Source organism: Anomaloglossus baeobatrachus, chromosome 12 (assembly GCF_048569485.1).
Source record: "Anomaloglossus baeobatrachus isolate aAnoBae1 chromosome 12, aAnoBae1.hap1, whole genome shotgun sequence".
Classification (NCBI taxonomy): Eukaryota; Metazoa; Chordata; class Amphibia; order Anura; family Aromobatidae; genus Anomaloglossus; species Anomaloglossus baeobatrachus.
Window position 1 is genome coordinate 130,222,795 of NC_134364.1, and position 22,333 is coordinate 130,245,127.

Sequence of the window (22,333 nt, forward strand, 5' to 3'; positions counted from 1 at the left end):
TCCCTGTATAATAATCCCCCCTCCTCCACAGTGTCCCTGTATAATAATCCCCCCTCCTCCAGTGTCCCTGTATAATCATCCCCCCTCCTCCACAGTGTCCCTGTATAATAATCCCCCCTCCTCCACAGTGTCCCTGTATAATAATCCCCCCTCCTCCACAGTGTCCCTGTATAATAATCCCCCCTCCTCCACAGTGTCCCTGTATAATCATCCCCCCTCCTCCACAGTGTCCCTGTATAATCATCCCCCCTCCTCCACAGTGTCCCTGTATAATAATCCCCCCTCCTCCACAGTGTCCCTGTATAATCATCCCCCCTCCTCCACAGTGTCCCTGTATAATAATCCCCCCTCCTCCACAGTGTCCCTGTATAATCATCCCCCCTCCTCCAGTGTCCCTGTATAATCATCCCCCCCCCTCCTCCAGTGTCCCTGTACAATCATTTCCCCAACAGTAATGTCCCAGTATAATCATCCCACCGCCCATAGTAATGTTGTCCTTGTATAATCTTCTCCCCCATAGTAATGTTGACCCTATATAATTATTCCCCCCACAGTAATATCCCTGTATAACCATTTCCCTCTCCCACAGTAATGTTGTTCCTGTATACTCATCCCCCACAGTAATGTTGTTCCTGTATACTCATCCCCCCACAGTAATGTTGTTCCTGTATACTCATCCCCCCACAGTAATGTTGTCCCTGTATACTCATCCCCCCACAGTAATGTTGTTCCTGTATACTCATCCCCCCACAGTAATGTTGTTCCTGTATACTCATCCCCCACAGTAATGTTGTTCCTGTATACTCATCCCCCCACAGTAATGTTGTTCCTGTATACTCATCCCCCACAGTAATGTTGTTCCTGTATACTCATCCCCCACAGTAATGTTGTTCCTGTATACTCATCCCCCACAGTAATGTTGTTCCTGTATACTCATCCCCCCACAGTAATGTTCCTGTATACTCATCCCCCACAGTAATGTTGTTCCTGTATACTCATCCCCCACAGTAATGTTGTTCCTGTATACTCATCCCCCCACAGTAATGTTGTTCCTGTATAATCATCCCTCCACAGTAATGTTGTTCCTGTATACTCATCCCCCCCACAGTAATGTTGTTCCTGTATACTCATCCCCCCACAGTAATGTTGTTCCTGTGTAATCATCCCTTCACAGTAATGTTGTTCCTGCATACTCATCCCCCACAGTAATGTTGTTCCTGTATACTCATCCCCCACAGTAATGTTGGTCCTGTATACTCATCCCCCACAGTAATGTTGGTCCTGTATACTCATCCCCCACAGTAATGTTGTTCCTGTATACTCATCCCCCCACAGTAATGTTGTTCCTGTATACTCATCCCCCCACAGTAATGTTGGTCCTGTAATACTCATCCCCCACAGTAATGTTGTTCCTGTATACTCATCCCCCCACAGTAATGTTGTTCCTGTATACACATCCCCCCACAGTAATGTTGTTCCTGTATACACATCCCCCACAGTAATGTTGTTCCTGTATACTCATTCCCCACAGTAATGTTGTTCCTGTATACTCATCCCCCCACAGTAATGTTGGTCCTGTATAATCATCCTCCTACAGTAATGTTGTTCCTGTATAATCATCCCTCCACAGTAATGTTGTTCCTGTATACTCATCCCCCCCACAGTAATGTTGTTCCTGTATACTCATCCCCCCACAGTAATGTTGTTCCTGTATAATCATCCCCCACAGTAATGTTGTTCCTGTATACTCATCCCTCCACAGTAATGTTGGTCCTGTATACTCATCCCCCACAGTAATGTTGTTCCTGTATACTCATCCCCCCACAGTAATGTTGGTCCTGTATACTCATCCCCCACAGTAATGTTGTTCCTGTATACTCATCCCCCACAGTAATGTTGTTCCTGTATACTCATCCCCCACAGTAATGTTGTTCCTGTATAATCATCCCTCCACAGTAATGTTGTTCCTGTATACTCATCCCCCACAGTAATGTTGGTTCTGTATACTCATCCCCCACAGTAATGTTGTTCCTGTATACTCATCCCCCCACAGTAATGTTGTTCCTGTATACTCATCCCCCACAGTAATGTTGTTCCTGTATACTCATCCCCCACAGTAATGTTGTTCCTGTATACTCATCCCCCACAGTAATGTTGGTCCTGTATACTCATCCCCCCACAGTAATGTTGGTCCTGTATACTCATCCCCCACAGTAATGTTGGTCCTGTATACTCATCCCCCCACAGTAATGTTGTTCCTGTATACTCATCCCCCCACAGTAATGTTGTTCCTGTATACTCATCCCCCCACAGTAATGTTGTTCCTGTATACTCATCCCCCCACAGTAATGTTGTTCCTGTATACTCATCCCCCCACAGTAATGTTGGTCCTGTATACTCATCCCCCCACAGTAATGTTGTTCCTGTATACTCATCCCCCCACAGTAATGTTGTTCCTGTATAATCATCCCTCCACAGTAATGTTGTTCCTGTATACTCATCCCCCACAGTAATGTTGTTCCTGTATACTCATCCCCCACAGTAATGTTGGTCCTGTATACTCATCCCCCCACAGTAATGTTGGTCCTGTATAATCATCCCCCCACAGTAATGTTGTTCCTGTATAATCATCCCTCCACAGTAATGTTGTTCCTGTATACTCATCCCCCACAGTAATGTTGTTCCTGTATAATCATCCCCCCCCACAGTAATGTTGTTCCTGTATACTCATCCCCCCCACAGTAATGTTGTTCCTGTATACTCATCCCCCACAGTAATGTTGGTCCTGTATACTCATCCCCCACAGTAATGTTGTTCCTGTATACTCATCCCCCCACAGTAATGTTGGTCCTGTATACTCATCCCCCCACAGTAATGTTGGTCCTGTATAATCATCCCTCCACAGTAATGTTGGTCCTGTATACTCATCCCCCACAGTAATGTTGTTCCTGTATACTCATCCCCCCACAGTAATGTTGGTCCTGTATACTCATCCCCCACAGTAATGTTGTTCCTGTATACTCATCCCCCACAGTAATGTTGTTCCTGTATACTCATCCCCCCACAGTAATGTTGTTCCTGTATAATCATCCCTCCACAGTAATGTTGTTCCTGTATACTCATCCCCCACAGTAATGTTGGTTCTGTATACTCATCCCCCACAGTAATGTTGTTCCTGTATACTCATCCCCCCACAGTAATGTTGTTCCTGTATACTCATCCCCCACAGTAATGTTGTTCCTGTATACTCATCCCCCACAGTAATGTTGGTCCTGTATACTCATCCCCCCACAGTAATGTTGGTCCTGTATACTCATCCCCCACAGTAATGTTGGTCCTGTATACTCATCCCCCACAGTAATGTTGGTCCTGTATACTCATCCCCCCACAGTAATGTTGTTCCTGTATACTCATCCCCCCACAGTAATGTTGTTCCTGTATACTCATCCCCCCACAGTAATGTTGTTCCTGTATACTCATCCCCCCACAGTAATGTTGTTCCTGTATACTCATCCCCCCACAGTAATGTTGGTCCTGTATACTCATCCCCCCACAGTAATGTTGGTCCTGTATACTCATCCCCCCACAGTAATGTTGGTCCTGTATACTCATCCCCCCACAGTAATGTTGTTCCTGTATACTCATCCCCCCACAGTAATGTTGGTCCTGTATACACATCCCCCCACAGTAATGTTGTTCCTGTATAATCATCCCCCCACAGTAATGTTGTTCATGTATACTCATCCCCCACAGTAATGTTGGTCCTGTATACTCATCCCCCCACAGTAATGTTGTTCCTGTATACTCATCCCCCACAGTAATGTTGTTCCTGTATAGTCATCCCCCCCACAGTAATGTTGTTCCTGTATACTCATCCCCCACAGTAATGTTGGTCCTGTATACTCATCCCCCCACAGTAATGTTGTTCCTGTATACTCATCCCCCACAGTAATGTTGGTCCTGTATACTCATCCCCCACAGTAATGTTGGTCCTGTATACTCATCCCCCCACAGTAATGTTGGTCCTGTATACTCATCCCCCACAGTAATGTTGGTCCTGTATACTCATCCCCCCACAGTAATGTTGGTCCTGTATACTCATCCCCCACAGTAATGTTGGTCCTGTATACTCATCCCCCCACAGTAATGTTGGTCCTGTATACTCATCCCCCCACAGTAATGTTGTTCCTGTATACTCATCCCCCCACAGTAATGTTGTTCCTGTATACTCACCCCCCCACAGTAATGTTGTTCCTGTATACTCATCCCCCACAGTAATGTTGTTCCTGTATACTCATCCCCCCACAGTAATGTTGTTTCCGGGCGCTGGTAAGTTATAAATCATGAGACGCCATATTATTTCCTGTCTTTAATCCTGCATGTTGCAGATGAGTCTGATGATGCGGCCCCCCGGACGGCTGTGCGACCCTCCTGCTTCTGCCCGCCTCCTCCTCCGTCCTGTGCACTTGCTGCCTCTTGTGACACAGAAGCGTCCAGTGATTCTGCAGCTGACGGCTCCACGTCGCCCCCTATGTCCGCACCCCTCACACCGGGGTCAGTCTGCTGAGGATAAAGGCCTGCAGTCCATGAAGCTGGTGGTCCAGGGACGCCTGGTCCCCGTCATTAGTGAGGATCCAGTCGTACGCCACCCCGGTGTCCAGTCCGCACTCCGACTCCGCATCATCCACCTCTGGAAATGAAAGACTCCGGTCAGCGCTCGGGGATGGAGAACATAGCGGGAGATGTGCAGAGGCTCTGCCACACAGCCCCGTGCAGGGGGACTCACCCGGGGTGTACACCCAGCCTCTAGATCTCCGCGTCTCCGGCGAGGCCGCCACACGCACCGTCTGTGTTCTGTCACCGTACATCGTCAGGAACCAGTCCACATCTGACCTGCGCCGGGTGTCGCTGACGATCTGGGGGATCACACGCCACAACACGGTCATTCAGGCCACTGCTAACAGCACCACCTAGAGGCCACATCACCAGGAAGCGGTGGCCGGAGAGCACGATATCCGTGCCATCTCTTACCCACAGCGGCTGCGTCACCCCCTCCACAATCAGCCGGCAGAAGAATCCGGGGTCCGCGTTCCTCTTCTCCTCCCCCCAGCGGATCATGTCTGCCCGATACTTCTCCTTATAGGCGCTGGCGTCCAGGAGACGATCAAAGTCCAGAGCCCGCTCCTACCAAATGGGGGGACTGGTCACAGCAATGGGCGGAATGGTGGGGGGTAGGTAATGGCTGACGTACCCCCTATGTATGCGAGCAGCCATAGCTGCAGTCAGAGAGGCCCATCACATCCGGAACCCCAAATAAACTGCCCAATAGGGTAAGTGCAGGGGCCTCATGACAATGGGGGTCATCAGGACATGTCCAGGGCCCAAGGGTATGACCTACCAAGGCAAACTGCTGCTTCAGGGGTCCGGACAGGCGCAGGATGGCACAAACGTCCCCACCCAAACTGAAAGAGACCAGAAAAGGGTTACAAGTCACAGTATACAGTGGGTACGGAAAGTATTCACACCCCTTTACATTTTTCACTCTTTGTTTCATTGTAGCCATTTGGTCCTTCTTTTTGTTTCTCATTAATGTGCACTCTGCCCCCCATCCCCCATCTTGACAAAAAAAAGAAAAAAAATTAGAAATTTTTGCAAATTTATTAAACAAGAAAAACTATACTATCCTATGGTGATAAGTATTCAGCCCCTTTGCTCAGTATTGAGTAGAAGCGCCCTCCCTTTTGAGCTAGTACAGCCATGAGTCTTCTTTGGGATCCTGGATTTGGGGATCCTCTACCATTCTTCCTTGCAGATCCTCTCCAGTTCCGTCAGGTTGGATGGTGAACGTTGGTGGACGCCATTTTCAGGTCTCTCCAGAAATGCTCAATTGGGTTTAGGTCAGGGCTCTGGCCGGGACAGTCAGGAATGGTCACAGAGTTGTTCTGAAGCTGCTCCTTTGTTATTTTAGCTGTGTGCTTAGGGTCATTGTCTTGTTGGAAGGTGAACCTTCTGCCAAGTCTGAGGTCCACAGCATCTGGAAGAGGTTTTCTGCCAGGATATCTCTGTACTTGGCCGCATTCATCTGTCCTTCAATTGCCACGAGTCGTCCTTTCCCTGCCCCATAGCATGATGTTGCTACCACCATGCCTCACTGTGGGAATTGTATTGGGCAGGTGATGAGCAGTGCCTGGTTTTCTCCACACATACCGCTTAGAATTATCACCAGAAAGTTCTATCTTCGTCTCATCAGACCAGAGAATCTTATTTCTCATGGTCTGGGAGTCCTTCATGTGTTTTTTTGTAAATTCTATGCGGCTTTTATATGTCTTGCACTGAGGAGAGGCTTCTGTCGGGTACTCTGCCATAAAGGCCCGACTAGTGGAGGCTGCAGTGATAGGTGACTTTGTGGAGATTTCTCCCATCTCCGTACTGCATCTCTGGAGCTCAGCCACAGTGATCTTGGGGTTCTTCTTTACTTCTCTCACCAAGGCTCTTCTCCCACGATTGGTCAGTTTGGCTGGACGGCCGGGTCTAGGAAGAGTTCTGGTGGTCTCAAACTTCTTCCATTTAAGGATTATGGAGGCCACTGTGCTCTTAGGAACCTTGAGTACTGTAGAAATTCTTTTGTAACCTTGGCCAGATCTGTGCCTTGCCACAATTCTGTCTCTGAGCTCCTTGGGCAGTTCCTTTGGCCTCATGATTCTCATTTGGTGTGACATGCAGTGTGAGCTATGAGGTCTTATATAGACAGGTGTTGTGAATGTTAGTTATGTTTTGGCTGCTGGGAGGCTCCCTCTGGTGGCCAGGAATGGTTTGGACTTGGACCAGGTGTGTTGTGCAGTGGGTGTTTCCTTTGCTAACTCTCTGCTTAAGTCCTGGTCTGATTGCAGGCTGTGGCCGGATGTCAGTTGTTCTTTGTATCTCTAGCCTGCCTAATCCTGCTCTACTCCAGATAAGTGCTTGCTCTTTATTTATTGTCTGGTTCTTTTGTTTATCTGGGTTTGTCATTTGCTGTGGTTGGTTTCAGTTTATTTCCTTCCAGGGATTTTACCCCCTCAGTGGATTGTTGGGGAACTCCCTGCAGTTCTGTGTGGAGTATAGCTCCTTTGGGTCCATGGGTTTGTGGCTTGTTGACTTTGTTATGATTCTTGTTTTCTGTTCATTGGTATGACAAGGGCACCTGGTATAGGGCGGAGTGCAGATCGTGCGATCTGAGGGCCTTTTTGTACTAACAGGAAGTTGGTATTTTGCAGGGTTTTTCTCTGGCCACCATCAGCCCCTTTCCTGTCCTTTCCTATTTTAGTCAGCAGGGGCCTCACCTTTTGCTAATCCTGTCATCTATCTGTGTATTGTGTTTTCCTCTATCACCGCAGTCTTTGAATGTGGGGGGCTTGCTATTCTTGTCTATTTTCTGAGGCAGAGAGTTATTCATCTTTCCTACCTTTAGGATAGTTAGTTCTCCGGCTGGGTTCGCGGTGCACAGGATGTTAGTTCACCCCTCGGCTACTTCTAGTTGTGATGGTTAGTAAGGGGATGGCGGCCAGATTAGTTGCCAATGCTCTTGTCACCTTTTACCAATGAGTTATGGTGGTCTTCCATGGTTCCGGATCATAACAGACAGGTGTGCGCCTTTCCAAATCACGTCCTATCAGTGTAATTACACACAGCTGGACTCCAATGAAGGAGGAGAATCATCTCAAGGAGGATCACAAGGAAATGGACAGCATGGGCCTTACATATGAGTGTCTGAGCAAAGGGGCTGAATACTTATCACCATGGGATATACTGAGCAAAGGGGCTGAATACTTATCACCATGGGATATACTGAGCAAAGGGGCTGAATACTTATCACCATGGGATATACTGAGCAAAGGGGCTGAATACTTATCACCATGGGATATACTGAGCAAAGGGGCTGAATACTTATGACCATGGGATATTTCAGCTTTTCTTGTTTAATAAATTTGCAAAAATTTCTACATTTCAGTTTTTTTTTCTTCTGACAAGACGGGGGATGGGGCAGAGGGTACATTACTGAGAATTTACCAAATGGCTGCAGGGAAACAAAGAGGGAAACATTTACAGGGGTGTGAATACTTTCCGTACCAACTGTAAATATACGTGATGGCAGAATCCCACACTACAAAGTGCCACCACCCCCCCACCACACGACCACCAGCCCCCCATCACCACCAGAAGAGCGCCAGTCACACACCACCGCCACACGACTGCCAGTAAAGAACTGCAAGCCCCCTCACCAGTACGTGACCGTCAGCGCCCAACACCACCAGTACATGACCATCAGCCCCCCCACCACTACCAGTACAGGACCGTCAGCCCCCCCCCACCACCACCAGTACAGCACCGTCATCCCCCCCACCACTACCAGTACAGGACCGTCATCCCCCCCACCACCACAGGACCGTCATCCCCCCCCACCACCACCAGTACAGAACCGTCAGCCCCCCCCACCACCACCAGTACAGGACCGTCAGCCCTCCCCACCACCACCAGTACAGGACCGTCAGCCCCCCCCACCACCACCAGTACATGACCATCAGCCCCGCCCCACCACCACCAGTACATGACCATCAGCCCCCCACCACTACCAGTACAGGACCGTCAGCCCCCCCCCCCACCACTACCAGTACAGGATCGTCAGCCCCCCCCCACCACTACCAGTACAGGACCGTCAGCCCCCCCCCCACCACTACCAGTACAGGATCGTCAGCCCCCCCCACCACTACCAGTACAGGATCGTCAGCCCCCCCCCACCACTACCAGTACAGGACCGTCAGCCCCCACCACTACCAGTACAGGACCGTCAGCCCCCCACCACTACCAGTACAGGACCGTCAGCCCCCCACCACTACCAGTACATGACCGTCAGCCCCCCACCACTATCAGTACAGGACCGTCAGCCCCCCACCACTATCAGTACAGGACCGTCAGCCCCCCACCACTACCAGTACAAGACCGTCAGTCCCCCACCACTACCAGTACAGGACCGTCATCCCCCCACCACTACCAGTACAGGACCGTCAGCCCCCCCCACCACTACCAGTACGTGACCGTCAGCCCCCCCCACCACTACCAGTACGTGACCGTCAGCCCCCACCACTACCAGTACAGGACCGTCAGCACCCCACCACTACCAGCACAGGACCGTCAGCCCCCCCACCACTACCAGCACAGGACCGTCAGCCCCCCCACCACTACCAGCACAGGACCGTCAGCCCCCCCACCACTACCAGTACAGGACCGTCAGCCCCCCCACCACTACCAGTACAGGACCGTCAGCCCCCCCACCACTACCAGTTCAGGACCGTCAGCCCCCCCCCACCACTACCAGTACAGGACCGTCAGTCCCCCACCACTACCAGTACATGACCGTCAGCCCCCCACCACTACCAGTACATGACCGTCAGCCCCTCACCACTACCAGTACAGGACCGTCAGCCCCCCACCACTACCAGTACAGGACCGTCAGCCCCCCACCACTACCAGCACGTAACCGTCATTCCCCCACCACTACCAGTACAGGACCGTCAGCCCCCCACCACTACCAGCACAGGACCGTCAGCCCCCCCACCACTACCAGCACAGGACCGTCAGCCCCCCCACCACTACCAGCACAGGACCGTCAGCCCCCCCACCACTACCAGCACAGGACCGTCAGCCCCCCCACCACTACCAGCACAGGACCGTCAGCCCCCCCACCACTACCAGCACAGGACCGTCAGCCCCCCCACCACTACCAGTACAGGACCGTCAGCCCCCCCACCACTACCAGTACAGGACCGTCAGCCCCCCCACCACTACCAGTACAGGACCGTCAGCCCCCCCCACCACTACCAGTACAGGACCGTCAGTCCCCCACCACTACCAGTACATGACCGTCAGCCCCCCACCACTACCAGTACATGACCGTCAGCCCCCCACCACTACCAGTACAGGACCGTCAGCCCCCCACCACTACCAGTACAGGACCGTCAGCCCCCCACCACTACCAGCACGTAACCGTCATTCCCCCACCACTACCAGTACAGGACCGTCAGCCCCCCACCACTACCAGTACAGGACCATCAGTCCCCCACCACTACCAGTACATGACCGTCAGCCCCCCACCACTACCAGTACAGGACCGTCAGCCCCCCCCCACTACCAGCACGTGACCGTCAGCCCCCCCCCACTACCAGTACAGGACCGTCAGTCCCCCACCACTACCAGTACAGGACCGTCAGCCCCCCCCACGCCCCCCCCACCACTACCAGTACGTGACCGTCAGCCCCCCCCACCACTACCAGCACGTGACCGTCAGCCCCCCACCACTACCAGCACAGGACCGTCAGCCCCCCACCACTACCAGCACAGGACCATCAGCCCCCCCACCACTACCAGCACAGGACCGTCAGCCCCCCCACCACTACCAGCACAGGACCGTCAGCCCCCCCACCACTACCAGCACAGGACCGTCAGCCCCCCCACCACTACCAGCACAGGACCGTCATCCCCCCCCACCACTACCAGCACAGGACCGTCATCCCCCCCCACCACTACCAGCACAGGACCGTCAGCCCCCCCACCACTACCAGTACAGGACCGTCAGCCCCCCCACCACTACCAGTACAGGACAGTCAGTCCCCCACCACTACCAGTACATGACCGTCAGCCCCCCACCACTACCAGTACATGACCGTCAGCCCCCCACCACTACCAGTACAGGACAGTCAGCCCCCCACCACTACCAGTACAGGACCGTCAGCCCCCCACCACTACCAGCACGTAACCATCATTCCCCCACCACTACCAGTACAGGACCGTCAGTCCCCCACCACTACCAGTACAGGACCGTCAGTCCCCCACCACTACCAGTACAGGACCGTCAGCCCCCCACCACTACCAGTACAGGACCGTCAGCCCCCCACCACTACCAGTACAGGACAGTCAGTCCCCCACCACTACCAGTACATGACCGGCAGCCCCCCCCCACTACCAGCACGTGACCGTCAGCCCCCCCCCACTACCAGTACAGGACCGTCAGTCCCCCACCACTACCAGTACAGGACCCCGTCAGCCCCCCCCCCCCACTACCAGTACAGGACCGTCAGCCCCCCACCACTACCAGTACGTGACCGTCAGCCCCCCCCCACTACCAGTACAGGACCGTCAGCCCCCCACCACTACCAGCACGTGACCGTCATTCCCCCACCACTACCAGTACAGGACCGTCAGTCCCCCACCACTACCAGTACATGACCGTCAGCCCCCCCCCCCCCCCACTACCAGCACGTGACCGTCACCCCCCCCCACTACCAGTACAGGACCGTCAGTCCCCCACCACTACCAGTACAGGACCGTCAGCCCCCCCCCACTACCAGTACAGGACCGTCAGCCCCCCACCACTACCAGTACGTGACCGTCAGCCCCCCCCCCACTACCAGTACAGGACCATCAGCCCCCCACCACTACCAGCACGTGACCGTCAGTCCCCCACCACTACCAGTACAGGACCGTCAGTCCCCCACCACTACCAGTACAGGACCGTCAGTCCCCCACCACTACCAGTACATGACCGTCAGTCCTCCACCACTACCAGTACAGGACCGTCAGTCCCCCACCACTACCAGTACAGGACCGTCAGTCCCCCACCAGTACCAGTACAGGACCGTCATCCCCCCACCACTACCAGTACATGACCGTCAGCCCCCCACCACTACCAGTACATGACCGTCAGCCCCCCACCACTACCAGTACAGGACCGTCAGCCCCCCACCACTACCAGTACAGGACCGTCAGTCCCCCCACCACTACCAGTACAGGACCGTCATCCCCCCACCACTACCAGTACAGGACCGTCAGCCCCCCCCACCACTACCAGTACGTGACCGTCAGCCCCCCCCACCACTACCAGTACGTGACCGTCAGCCCCCACCACTACCAGTACAGGACCGTCAGCACCCCACCACTACCAGCACAGGACCGTCAGCCCCCCCACCACTACCAGCACAGGACCGTCAGCCCCCCCACCACTACCAGTACAGGACCGTCAGCCCCCCCACCACTACCAGTACAGGACCGTCAGCCCCCCCACCACTACCAGTACAGGACCGTCAGCCCCCCCACCACTACCAGTTCAGGACCGTCAGCCCCCCCCCCACTACCAGTTCAGGACCGTCAGCCCCCCCCCCACCACTACCAGTACAGGACCGTCAGTCCCCCACCACTACCAGTACATGACCGTCAGCCCCCACCACTACCAGTACATGACCGTCAGCCCCTCACCACTACCAGTACAGGACCGTCAGCCCCCCACCACTACCAGTACAGGACCGTCAGCCCCCCACCACTACCAGCACGTAACCGTCATTCCCCCACCACTACCAGTACAGGACCGTCATTCCCCCACCACTACCAGTACAGGACCGTCAGCCCCCCACCACTACCAGCACAGGACCGTCAGCCCCCCCACCACTACCAGCACAGGACCGTCAGCCCCCCCACCACTACCAGCACAGGACCGTCAGCCCCCCCACCACTACCAGCACAGGACCGTCAGCCCCCCCACCACTACCAGCACAGGACCGTCAGCCCCCCCACCACTACCAGTACAGGACCGTCAGCCCCCCCACCACTACCAGTACAGGACCGTCAGCCCCCCCACCACTACCAGCACAGGACCGTCAGCCCCCCCCACCACTACCAGTACGTGACCGTCAGCCCCCCCCACCACTACCAGCACGTGACCGTCAGCCCCCCACCACTACCAGCACAGGACCGTCAGCCCCCCACCACTACCAGCACAGGACCATCAGCCCCCCCACCACTACCAGCACAGGACCGTCAGCCCCCCCACCACTACCAGCACAGGACCGTCAGCCCCCCCACCACTACCAGCACAGGACCGTCAGCCCCCCCACCACTACCAGTACAGGACCGTCATCCCCCCCCACCACTACCAGCACAGGACCGTCATCCCCCCCACCACTACCAGCACAGGACCGTCAGCCCCCCCACCACTACCAGTACAGGACCGTCAGCCCCCCCACCACTACCAGTACAGGACAGTCAGTCCCCCACCACTACCAGTACATGACCGTCAGCCCCCCACCACTACCAGTACATGACCGTCAGCCCCCCACCACTACCAGTACAGGACAGTCAGCCCCCCACCACTACCAGTACAGGACCGTCAGCCCCCCACCACTACCAGCACGTAACCATCATTCCCCCACCACTACCAGTACAGGACCGTCAGTCCCCCACCACTACCAGTACAGGACCGTCAGTCCCCCACCACTACCAGTACAGGACCGTCAGCCCCCCACCACTACCAGTACAGGACCGTCAGCCCCCCACCACTACCAGTACAGGACCGTCAGCCCCCCACCACTACCAGTACAGGACCGTCAGTCCCCCACCACTACCAGTACATGACCGGCAGCCCCCCCCCACTACCAGCACGTGACCGTCAGCCCCCCCCCACTACCAGTACAGGACCGTCAGTCCCCCACCACTACCAGTACAGGACCCCGTCAGCCCCCCCCCCCCCCCACTACCAGTACAGGACCGTCAGCCCCCCACCACTACCAGTACGTGACCGTCAGCCCCCCCCCCCACTACCAGTACAGGACCCTCAGCCCCCCAACACTACCAGCACGTGACCGTCATTCCCCCACCACTACCAGTACAGGACCGTCAGTCCCCCACCACTACCAGTACATGACCGTCAGCCCCCCCCCCCCCCCACTACCAGCACGTGACCGTCACCCCCCCCACTACCAGTACAGGACCGTCAGTCCCCCACCACTACCAGTACAGGACCGTCAGCCCCCCCCCCACTACCAGTACAGGACCGTCAGCCCCCCACCACTACCAGTACGTGACCGTCAGCCCCCCCCCCACTACCAGTACAGGACCGTCAGCCCCCCACCACTACCAGCACGTGACCGTCAGTCCCCCACCACTACCAGTACAGGACCGTCAGTCCCCCACCACTACAAGTACAGGACCGTCAGTCCCCCACCACTACCAGTACATGACCGTCAGTCCCCCACCACTACCAGTACATGACCGTCAGTCCTCCACCACTACCAGTACAGGACCGTCAGTCCCCCACCACTACCAGTACAGGACCGTCAGTCCCCCACCACTACCAGTACAGGACCGTCAGTCCCCCACCACTACCAGTACAGGACCGTCATCCCCCCACCACTACCAGTACATGACCGTCAGCCCCCCACCACTGCCAGTACATGACCGTCAGCCCCCCACCACTACCAGTACAGGACCGTCAGCCCCCCACCACTACCAGTACAGGACCGTCAGTCCCCCACCACTACCAGTACAGGACCGTCAGCCCCCCCCACCACTACCAGTACAGGACCGTCAGCCCCCCCCACCACTACCAGTACAGGACCGTCAGCCCCCCCCACGCCCCCCCACCACTACCAGAACGTGACCGTCAGCCCCCCACACCACTACCAGCACGTGACCGTCAGCCCCCCACCACTACCAGTACAGGACCGTCAGCCCCCCCAGCACTACCAGTACCTGACCGCCAGCCCCCCCACCACTACCAGTACAGGACCGTCAGTCCCCCACCACTACCAGTACAGGACCGTCAGCCCCCCCCACCACTACCAGTACAGGACCGTCAGCCCCCCCCACCACTACCAGTACATGACCGTCAGCCCCCCCCACCACTACCAGCACGTGACCGTCAGCCCCCCCCACCACTACCAGCACGTGACCGTCAGCCCCCCACCACTACCAGCACGTGACCGTCAGCCCCCCACCACTACCAGCACGTGACCGTCAGCCCCCCACCACTACCAGCACGTGACCGTCAGCCCCCCACCACTACCAGCACGTGACCGTCAGCCCCCCACCACTACCAGTACGTGACCGTCAGCCCCCCACTACTACCAGTACAGGACCGTCAGCCCCCCACCACTACCAGTACAGGACCGTCAGCCCCCCCACAACTACCAGTACATGACCGTCATCCCCCCACCACTACCAGTACAGGACCGTCATCCCCCCACCACTACCAGTACAGGACCGTCAGCCCCCACCACCACCAGTACAGGACCGTCAGCCCCCACCACTACCAGTACAGGACCGTCAGCCCCCCCACCACTACCAGTACAGGACCGTCAGCCCCCCACCACTACCAGTACAGGACCGTCAGCCCCCCACCACTACCAGTACAGGACCGTCAGCCCCCCACCACTACCAGTACAGGACCGTCAGCCCCCCCACCACTACCAGTACAGGACCGTCAGCCCCCCCACCACTACCAGTACAGGACCGTCAGCCCCCCCACCACTACCAGTACAGGACCGTCAGCCCCCCCCACCACTACCAGTACAGGACCGTCAGCCCCCCACCACTACCAGTACAGGACCGTCAGCCCCCCACCACTACCAGTACAGGACCGTCAGCCCCCCACCACTACCAGTACAGGACCGTCAGCCCCCCACCACTACCAGTACAGGACCGTCAGCCCCCCCCACCACTACCAGTACAGGACCGTCAGCCCCCCCCACCACTACCAGTACAGGACCGTCAGCCCCCCCCACCACTACCAGTACAGGACCGTCATCCCCCCCACCACTACCAGTACAGGACCGTCAGCCCCCCCCACCACTACCAGTACAGGACCGTCAGCCCCCCCCACCACTACCAGTACAGGACCGTCAGCCCCCCCACCACTACCAGCACAGGAGCGTCAGCCCCCCACCACTACCAGCACAGGACCGTCAGCCCCCCACCACTACCAGCACAGGACCGTCAGCCCCCCACCACTACCAGTACAGGACCGTCAGCCCCCCCACCACTACCAGTACGTGACCGTCATCCCCCCACCACTACCAGTACGTGACCGTCATCCCCCCACCACTACCAGTACAGGACCGTCAGCCCCCCACCACTACCAGTACAGGACCGTCAGCCCCCCACCACTACCAGTACGTGACCGTCAGCTCCCCACCACTACCAGTACGTGACCGTCAGCCCCCCCACCACTACCAGCACGTGACCGTCAGTCCCCCACCACTACCAGTACAGGACTGTCAGTCCCCCACCACTACCAGTACATGACCGTCAGTCCTCCACCACTACCAGTACAGGAGCGTCAGCCCCCCACCACTACCAGTACGTGAACGTCATCCCCCCACCACTACCAGTACAGGACCGTCATCCCCCCACCACTACCAGTACAGGACCGTCAGCCCCCCCACCACTACCAGTACAGGAGCGTCAGCCCCCCCACCACTATCAGTACGTGAACGTCATCCCCCCACCACTACCAGTACAGGACCGTCAGCCCCCCCCACCACTACCAGTACAGGACCGTCAGCCCCCCACCACTACCAGTACAGGACCGTCAGCCCCCCCACCACTACCAGTACGTGAACGTCATCCCCCCACCACTACCAGTACGTGACCGTCAGCCCCCACCACTACCAGTACGTGACCGTCAGCTCCCCACCACTACCAGTACAGGACCGTCAGCCCCCACCACTACCAGTACAGGACCGTCAGCCCCCACCACTACCAGTACAGGACCGTCAGCCCCCACCACTACCAGTACAGGACCGTCAGTCCCCCACCACTACCAGTACAGGACCGTCAGCCCCCCACCACTACCAGTACAGGACCGTCAGCCCCCCACCACTACCAGTACAGGACCGTCAGCCCCCCACCACTACCAGTACAGGACCGTCAACCCCCCACCACTACCAGTACAGGACCGTCAGCCCCCCACCACTACCAGTACAGGACCGTCAGCCCCCCACCACTACCAGTACAGGACCGTCAGCCCCCCACCACTACCAGTACAGGACCGTCAGCCCCCCACCACTACCAGTACAGGAGCGTCAGCCCCCACCACTACCAGTACGTGACCGTCAGCCCCCACCACTACCAGTACAGGACCGTCAGCCCCCCCCACCACTACCAGTACAGGACCGTCAGCCCCCCACCACTACCAGTACAGGACCGTCAGCCCCCCCACCACTACCAGTACGTGACCGTCAGCCCCCACCACTACCAGTACAGGACCGTCAGCCCCCCACCACTACCAGTACAGGACCGTCAGCCCCCCACCACTACCAGTACAGGACCGTCAGCCCCCACCACTACCAGTACAGGACCGTCAGCCCCCCACCACTACCAGTACAGGACCGTCAGCCCCCCCACCACTACCAGTACAGGACCGTCAGCCCCCACCACTACCAGTACAGGACCGTCAGCCCCCCACCACTACCAGTACAGGACCGTCAGCCCCCACCACTACCAGTACAGGAGCGTCAGCCCCCCACCACTACCAGTACAGGAGCGTCAGCCCCCCACCACTACCAGTACAGGACCGTCAGCCCCCCACCACTACCAGTACAGGACCGTCAGCCCCCACCACTACCAGTACAGGACCGTCAGCCCCCCCCACCACTACCAGTACAGGACCGTCAGCCCCCCACCACTACCAGTACAGGACCGTCAGCCCCCCCACCACTACCAGTACAGGACCGTCAGCCCCCCACCACTACCAGTACAGGACCGTCAGCGCCCCACCACTACCAGTACAGGACCGTCAGCCCCCCCACCACTACCAGTACAGGACCGTCAGCGCCCCACCACTACCAGTACAGGACCGTCAGCCCCCCACCACTACCAGTACAGGACCGTCAGCCCCCCACCACTACCAGTACAGGACCGTCAGCCCCCCACCACTACCAGTACAGGACCGTCAGCCCCCCCACCACTACCAGTACAGGACCGTCAGCCCCCCCACCACTACCAGTACAGGACCGTCAGCCCCCCACCACTACCAGTACAGGACCGTCAGCCCCCCACCACTACCAGTACAGGACCGTCAGCCCCCCACCACTACCAGTACAGGACCGTCAGCCCCCCACCACTACCAGTACAGGACCGTCAGCCCCCCACCACTACCAGTACAGGACCGTCAGCGCCCCACCACTACCAGTACAGGACCGTCAGCCCCCCACCACTACCAGTACAGGACCGTCAGCCCCCACCACTACCAGTACAGGACCGTCAGCCCCCCCCACTACCAGTACAGGACCGTCAGCCCCCCCCACCACTACCAGTACAGGACCGTCAGCCCCCCACCACTACCAGTACAGGACCGTCAGCCCCCCCACCACTACCAGTACAGGACCGTCAGCCCCCCACCACTACCAGTACAGGACCGTCAGCGCCCCACCACTACCAGTACAGGACCGTCAGCCCCCCCACCACTACCAGTACAGGACCGTCAGCGCCCCACCACTACCAGTACAGGACCGTCAGCCCCCCACCACTACCAGTACAGGACCGTCAGCCCCCCACCACTACCAGTACAGGACCGTCAGCCCCCCACCACTACCAGTACAGGACCGTCAGCCCCCCCACCACTACCAGTACAGGACCGTCAGCCCCCCCACCACTACCAGTACAGGACCGTCAGCCCCCCACCACTACCAGTACAGGACCGTCAGCCCCCCACCACTACCAGTACAGGACCGTCAGCCCCCCACCACTACCAGTACAGGACCGTCAGCGCCCCACCACTACCAGTACAGGACCGTCAGCCCCCCCCCACTACCAGTACAGGACCGTCAGCCCCCCACCACTACCAGTACGTGACCGTCAGCCCCCCCCCCACTACCAGTACAGGACCGTCAGCCCCCCACCACTACCAGCACGTGACCGTCAGTCCCCCACCACTACCAGTACAGGACCGTCAGTCCCCCACCACTACCAGTACAGGACCGTCAGTCCCCCACCACTACCAGTACATGACCGTCAGTCCTCCACCACTACCAGTACAGGACCGTCAGTCCCCCACCACTACCAGTACAGGACCGTCAGTCCCCCACCACTACCAGTACAGGACCGTCAGTCCCCCACCACTACCAGTACAGGACCGTCATCCCCCCACCACTACCAGTACATGACCGTCAGCCCCCCACCACTACCAGTACATGACCGTCAGCCCCCCACCACTACCAGTACATGACCGTCAGCCCCCCACCACTACCAGTACAGGACCGTCAGCCCCCCACCACTACCAGTACAGGACCGTCAGTCCCCCACCACTACCAGTACAGGACCGTCAGCCCCCCCCACCACTACCAGTACAGGACCGTCAGCCCCCCCCACCACTACCAGTACAGGACCGTCAGCCCCCCCCACGCCCCCCCACCACTACCAGAACGTGACCGTCAGCCCCCCACACCACTACCAGCACGTGACCGTCAGCCCCCCACCACTACCAGTACAGGACCGTCAGCCCCCCCAGCACTACCAGTACCTGACCGCCAGCCCCCCCACCACTACCAGTACAGGACCGTCAGTCCCCCACCACTACCAGTACAGGACCGTCAGCCCCCCCCACCACTACCAGTACAGGACCGTCAGCCCCCCCCACGCCCCCCCCACCACTACCAGTACATGACCGTCAGCCCCCCCCACCACTACCAGCACGTGACCGTCAGCCCCCCCCACCACTACCAGCACGTGACCGTCAGCCCCCCACCACTACCAGCACGTGACCGTCAGCCCCCCACCACTACCAGCACGTGACCGTCAGCCCCCCACCACTACCAGCACGTGACCGTCAGCCCCCCACCACTACCAGCACGTGACCGTCAGCCCCCCACCACTACCAGCACGTGACCGTCAGCCCCCCACCACTACCAGTACGTGACCGTCAGCCCCCCACTACTACCAGTACAGGACCGTCAGCCCCCCACCACTACCAGTATAGGACCGTCAGCCCCCCCACAACTACCAGTACATGACCGTCATCCCCCCACCACTACCAGTACAGGACCGTCAGCCCCCACCACCACCAGTACAGGACCGTCAGCCCCCACCACTACCAGTACAGGACCGTCAGCCCCCCACCACTACCAGTACAGGACCGTCAGCCCCCCACCACTACCAGTACAGGACCGTCAGCCCCCCCACCACTACCAGTACAGGACCGTCAGCCCCCCCACCACTACCAGTACAGGACCGTCAGCCCCCCACCACTACCAGTACAGGACCGTCAGCCCCCCACCACTACCAGTACAGGACCGTTAGCCCCCCACCACTACCAGTACAGGACCGTCAGCCCCCCCACCACTACCAGTACAGGACCGTCAGCCCCCCCACCACTACCAGTACAGGACCGTCAGCCCCCCCACCACTACCAGTACAGGACCGTCAGCCCCCCCACCACTACCAGTACAGGACCGTCAGCCCCCCACCACTACCAGTACAGGACCGTCAGCCCCCCACCACTACCAGTACAGGACCGTCAGCCCCCCACCACTACCAGTACAGGACCGTCAGCCCCCCACCACTACCAGTACAGGACCGTCAGCCCCCCACCACTACCAGTACAGGACCGTCAGCCCCCCCCACCACTACCAGTACAGGACCGTCAGCCCCCCCCACCACTACCAGTACAGGACCGTCAGCCCCCCCCACCACTACCAGTACAGGACCGTCAGCCCCCCCCCACCACTACCAGTACAGGACCGTCAGCCTCCCCCACCACTACCAGTACAGGACCGTCAGCCCCCCCCACCACTACCAGTACAGGACCGTCAGCCCCCCCCACCACTACCAGTACAGGACCGTCAGCCCCCCCCACCACTACCAGTACAGGAGCGTCAGCCCCCCACCACTACCAGCACAGGACCGTCAGCCCCCCACCACTACCAGCACAGGACCGTCAGCCCCCCACCACTACCAGTACAGGACCGTCAGCCCCCCCACCACTACCAGTACGTGAACGTCATCCCCCCACCACTACCAGTACAGGACCGTCAGCCCCCCACCACTACCAGCACAGGACCGTCAGCCCCCCCACCACTACCAGCACAGGACCGTCAGCCCCCCCACCACTACCAGCACAGGACCGTCAGCCCCCCCACCACTACCAGCACAGGACCGTCAGCCCCCCCACCACTACCAGCACAGGACCGTCAGCCCCCCCACCACTACCAGTACAGGACCGTCAGCCCCCCCACCACTACCAGTACAGGACCGTCAGCCCCCCCACCACTACCAGTACAGGACCGTCAGCCCCCCCCACCACTACCAGTACAGGACCGTCAGTCCCCCACCACTACCAGTACATGACCGTCAGCCCCCCACCACTACCAGTACATGACCGTCAGCCCCCCACCACTACCAGTACAGGACCGTCAGCCCCCCACCACTACCAGTACAGGACCGTCAGCCCCCCACCACTACCAGCACGTAACCGTCATTCCCCCACCACTACCAGTACAGGACCGTCAGCCCCCCACCACTACCAGTACAGGACCATCAGTCCCCCACCACTACCAGTACATGACCGTCAGCCCCCCACCACTACCAGTACAGGACCGTCAGCCCCCCCCCACTACCAGCACGTGACCGTCAGCCCCCCCCCACTACCAGTACAGGACCGTCAGTCCCCCACCACTACCAGTACAGGACCGTCAGCCCCCCCCACGCCCCCCCCACCACTACCAGTACGTGACCGTCAGCCCCCCACCACTACCAGCACAGGACCGTCAGCCCCCCACCACTACCAGCACAGGACCATCAGCCCCCCCACCACTACCAGCACAGGACCGTCAGCCCCCCCACCACTACCAGCACAGGACCGTCAGCCCCCCCACCACTACCAGCACAGGACCGTCAGCCCCCCCACCACTACCAGCACAGGACCGTCATCCCCCCCCACCACTACCAGCACAGGACCGTCATCCCCCCCACCACTACCAGCACAGGACCGTCAGCCCCCCCACCACTACCAGTACAGGACCGTCAGCCCCCCCACCACTACCAGTACAGGACAGTCAGTCCCCCACCACTACCAGTACATGACCGTCAGCCCCCCACCACTACCAGTACATGACCGTCAGCCCCCCACCACTACCAGTACAGGACAGTCAGCCCCCCACCACTACCAGTACAGGACCGTCAGCCCCCCACCACTACCAGCACGTAACCATCATTCCCCCACCACTACCAGTACAGGACCGTCAGTCCCCCACCACTACCAGTACAGGACCGTCAGTCCCCCACCACTACCAGTACAGGACCGTCAGCCCCCCACCACTACCAGTACAGGACCGTCAGCCCCCCACCACTACCAGTACAGGACCGTCAGCCCCCCCACCACTACCAGTACAGGACCGTCAGCCCCCCCACCACTACCAGTACAGGACAGTCAGTCCCCCACCACTACCAGTACATGACCGTCAGCCCCCCACCACTACCAGTACATGACCGTCAGCCCCCCACCACTACCAGTACAGGACAGTCAGCCCCCCACCAC

At 58.4% G+C, this 22,333-nt stretch overlaps 1 protein-coding gene across 1 annotated transcript in view; it reads right to left on the bottom strand.

Moving 5' to 3' along the window:
- Positions 1-4,364: 4,364 nt before the first annotated feature.
- The window catches only part of PMVK (phosphomevalonate kinase), a 30,785-nt gene continuing 12,816 nt past the window's right edge, over positions 4,365-22,333 (bottom strand). The window contains exons 2-5 of the mRNA XM_075329514.1: positions 5,399-5,462; positions 5,032-5,184; positions 4,787-4,916; positions 4,365-4,690 (exon numbers count right to left, since the gene is read on the bottom strand). Coding sequence (XP_075185629.1) covers positions 4,545-4,690; positions 4,787-4,916; positions 5,032-5,184; positions 5,399-5,462 — 493 coding nt within the window. The 3' untranslated portion in view covers positions 4,365-4,544. The remainder of the gene's footprint in view (positions 4,691-4,786; positions 4,917-5,031; positions 5,185-5,398; positions 5,463-22,333) is intronic.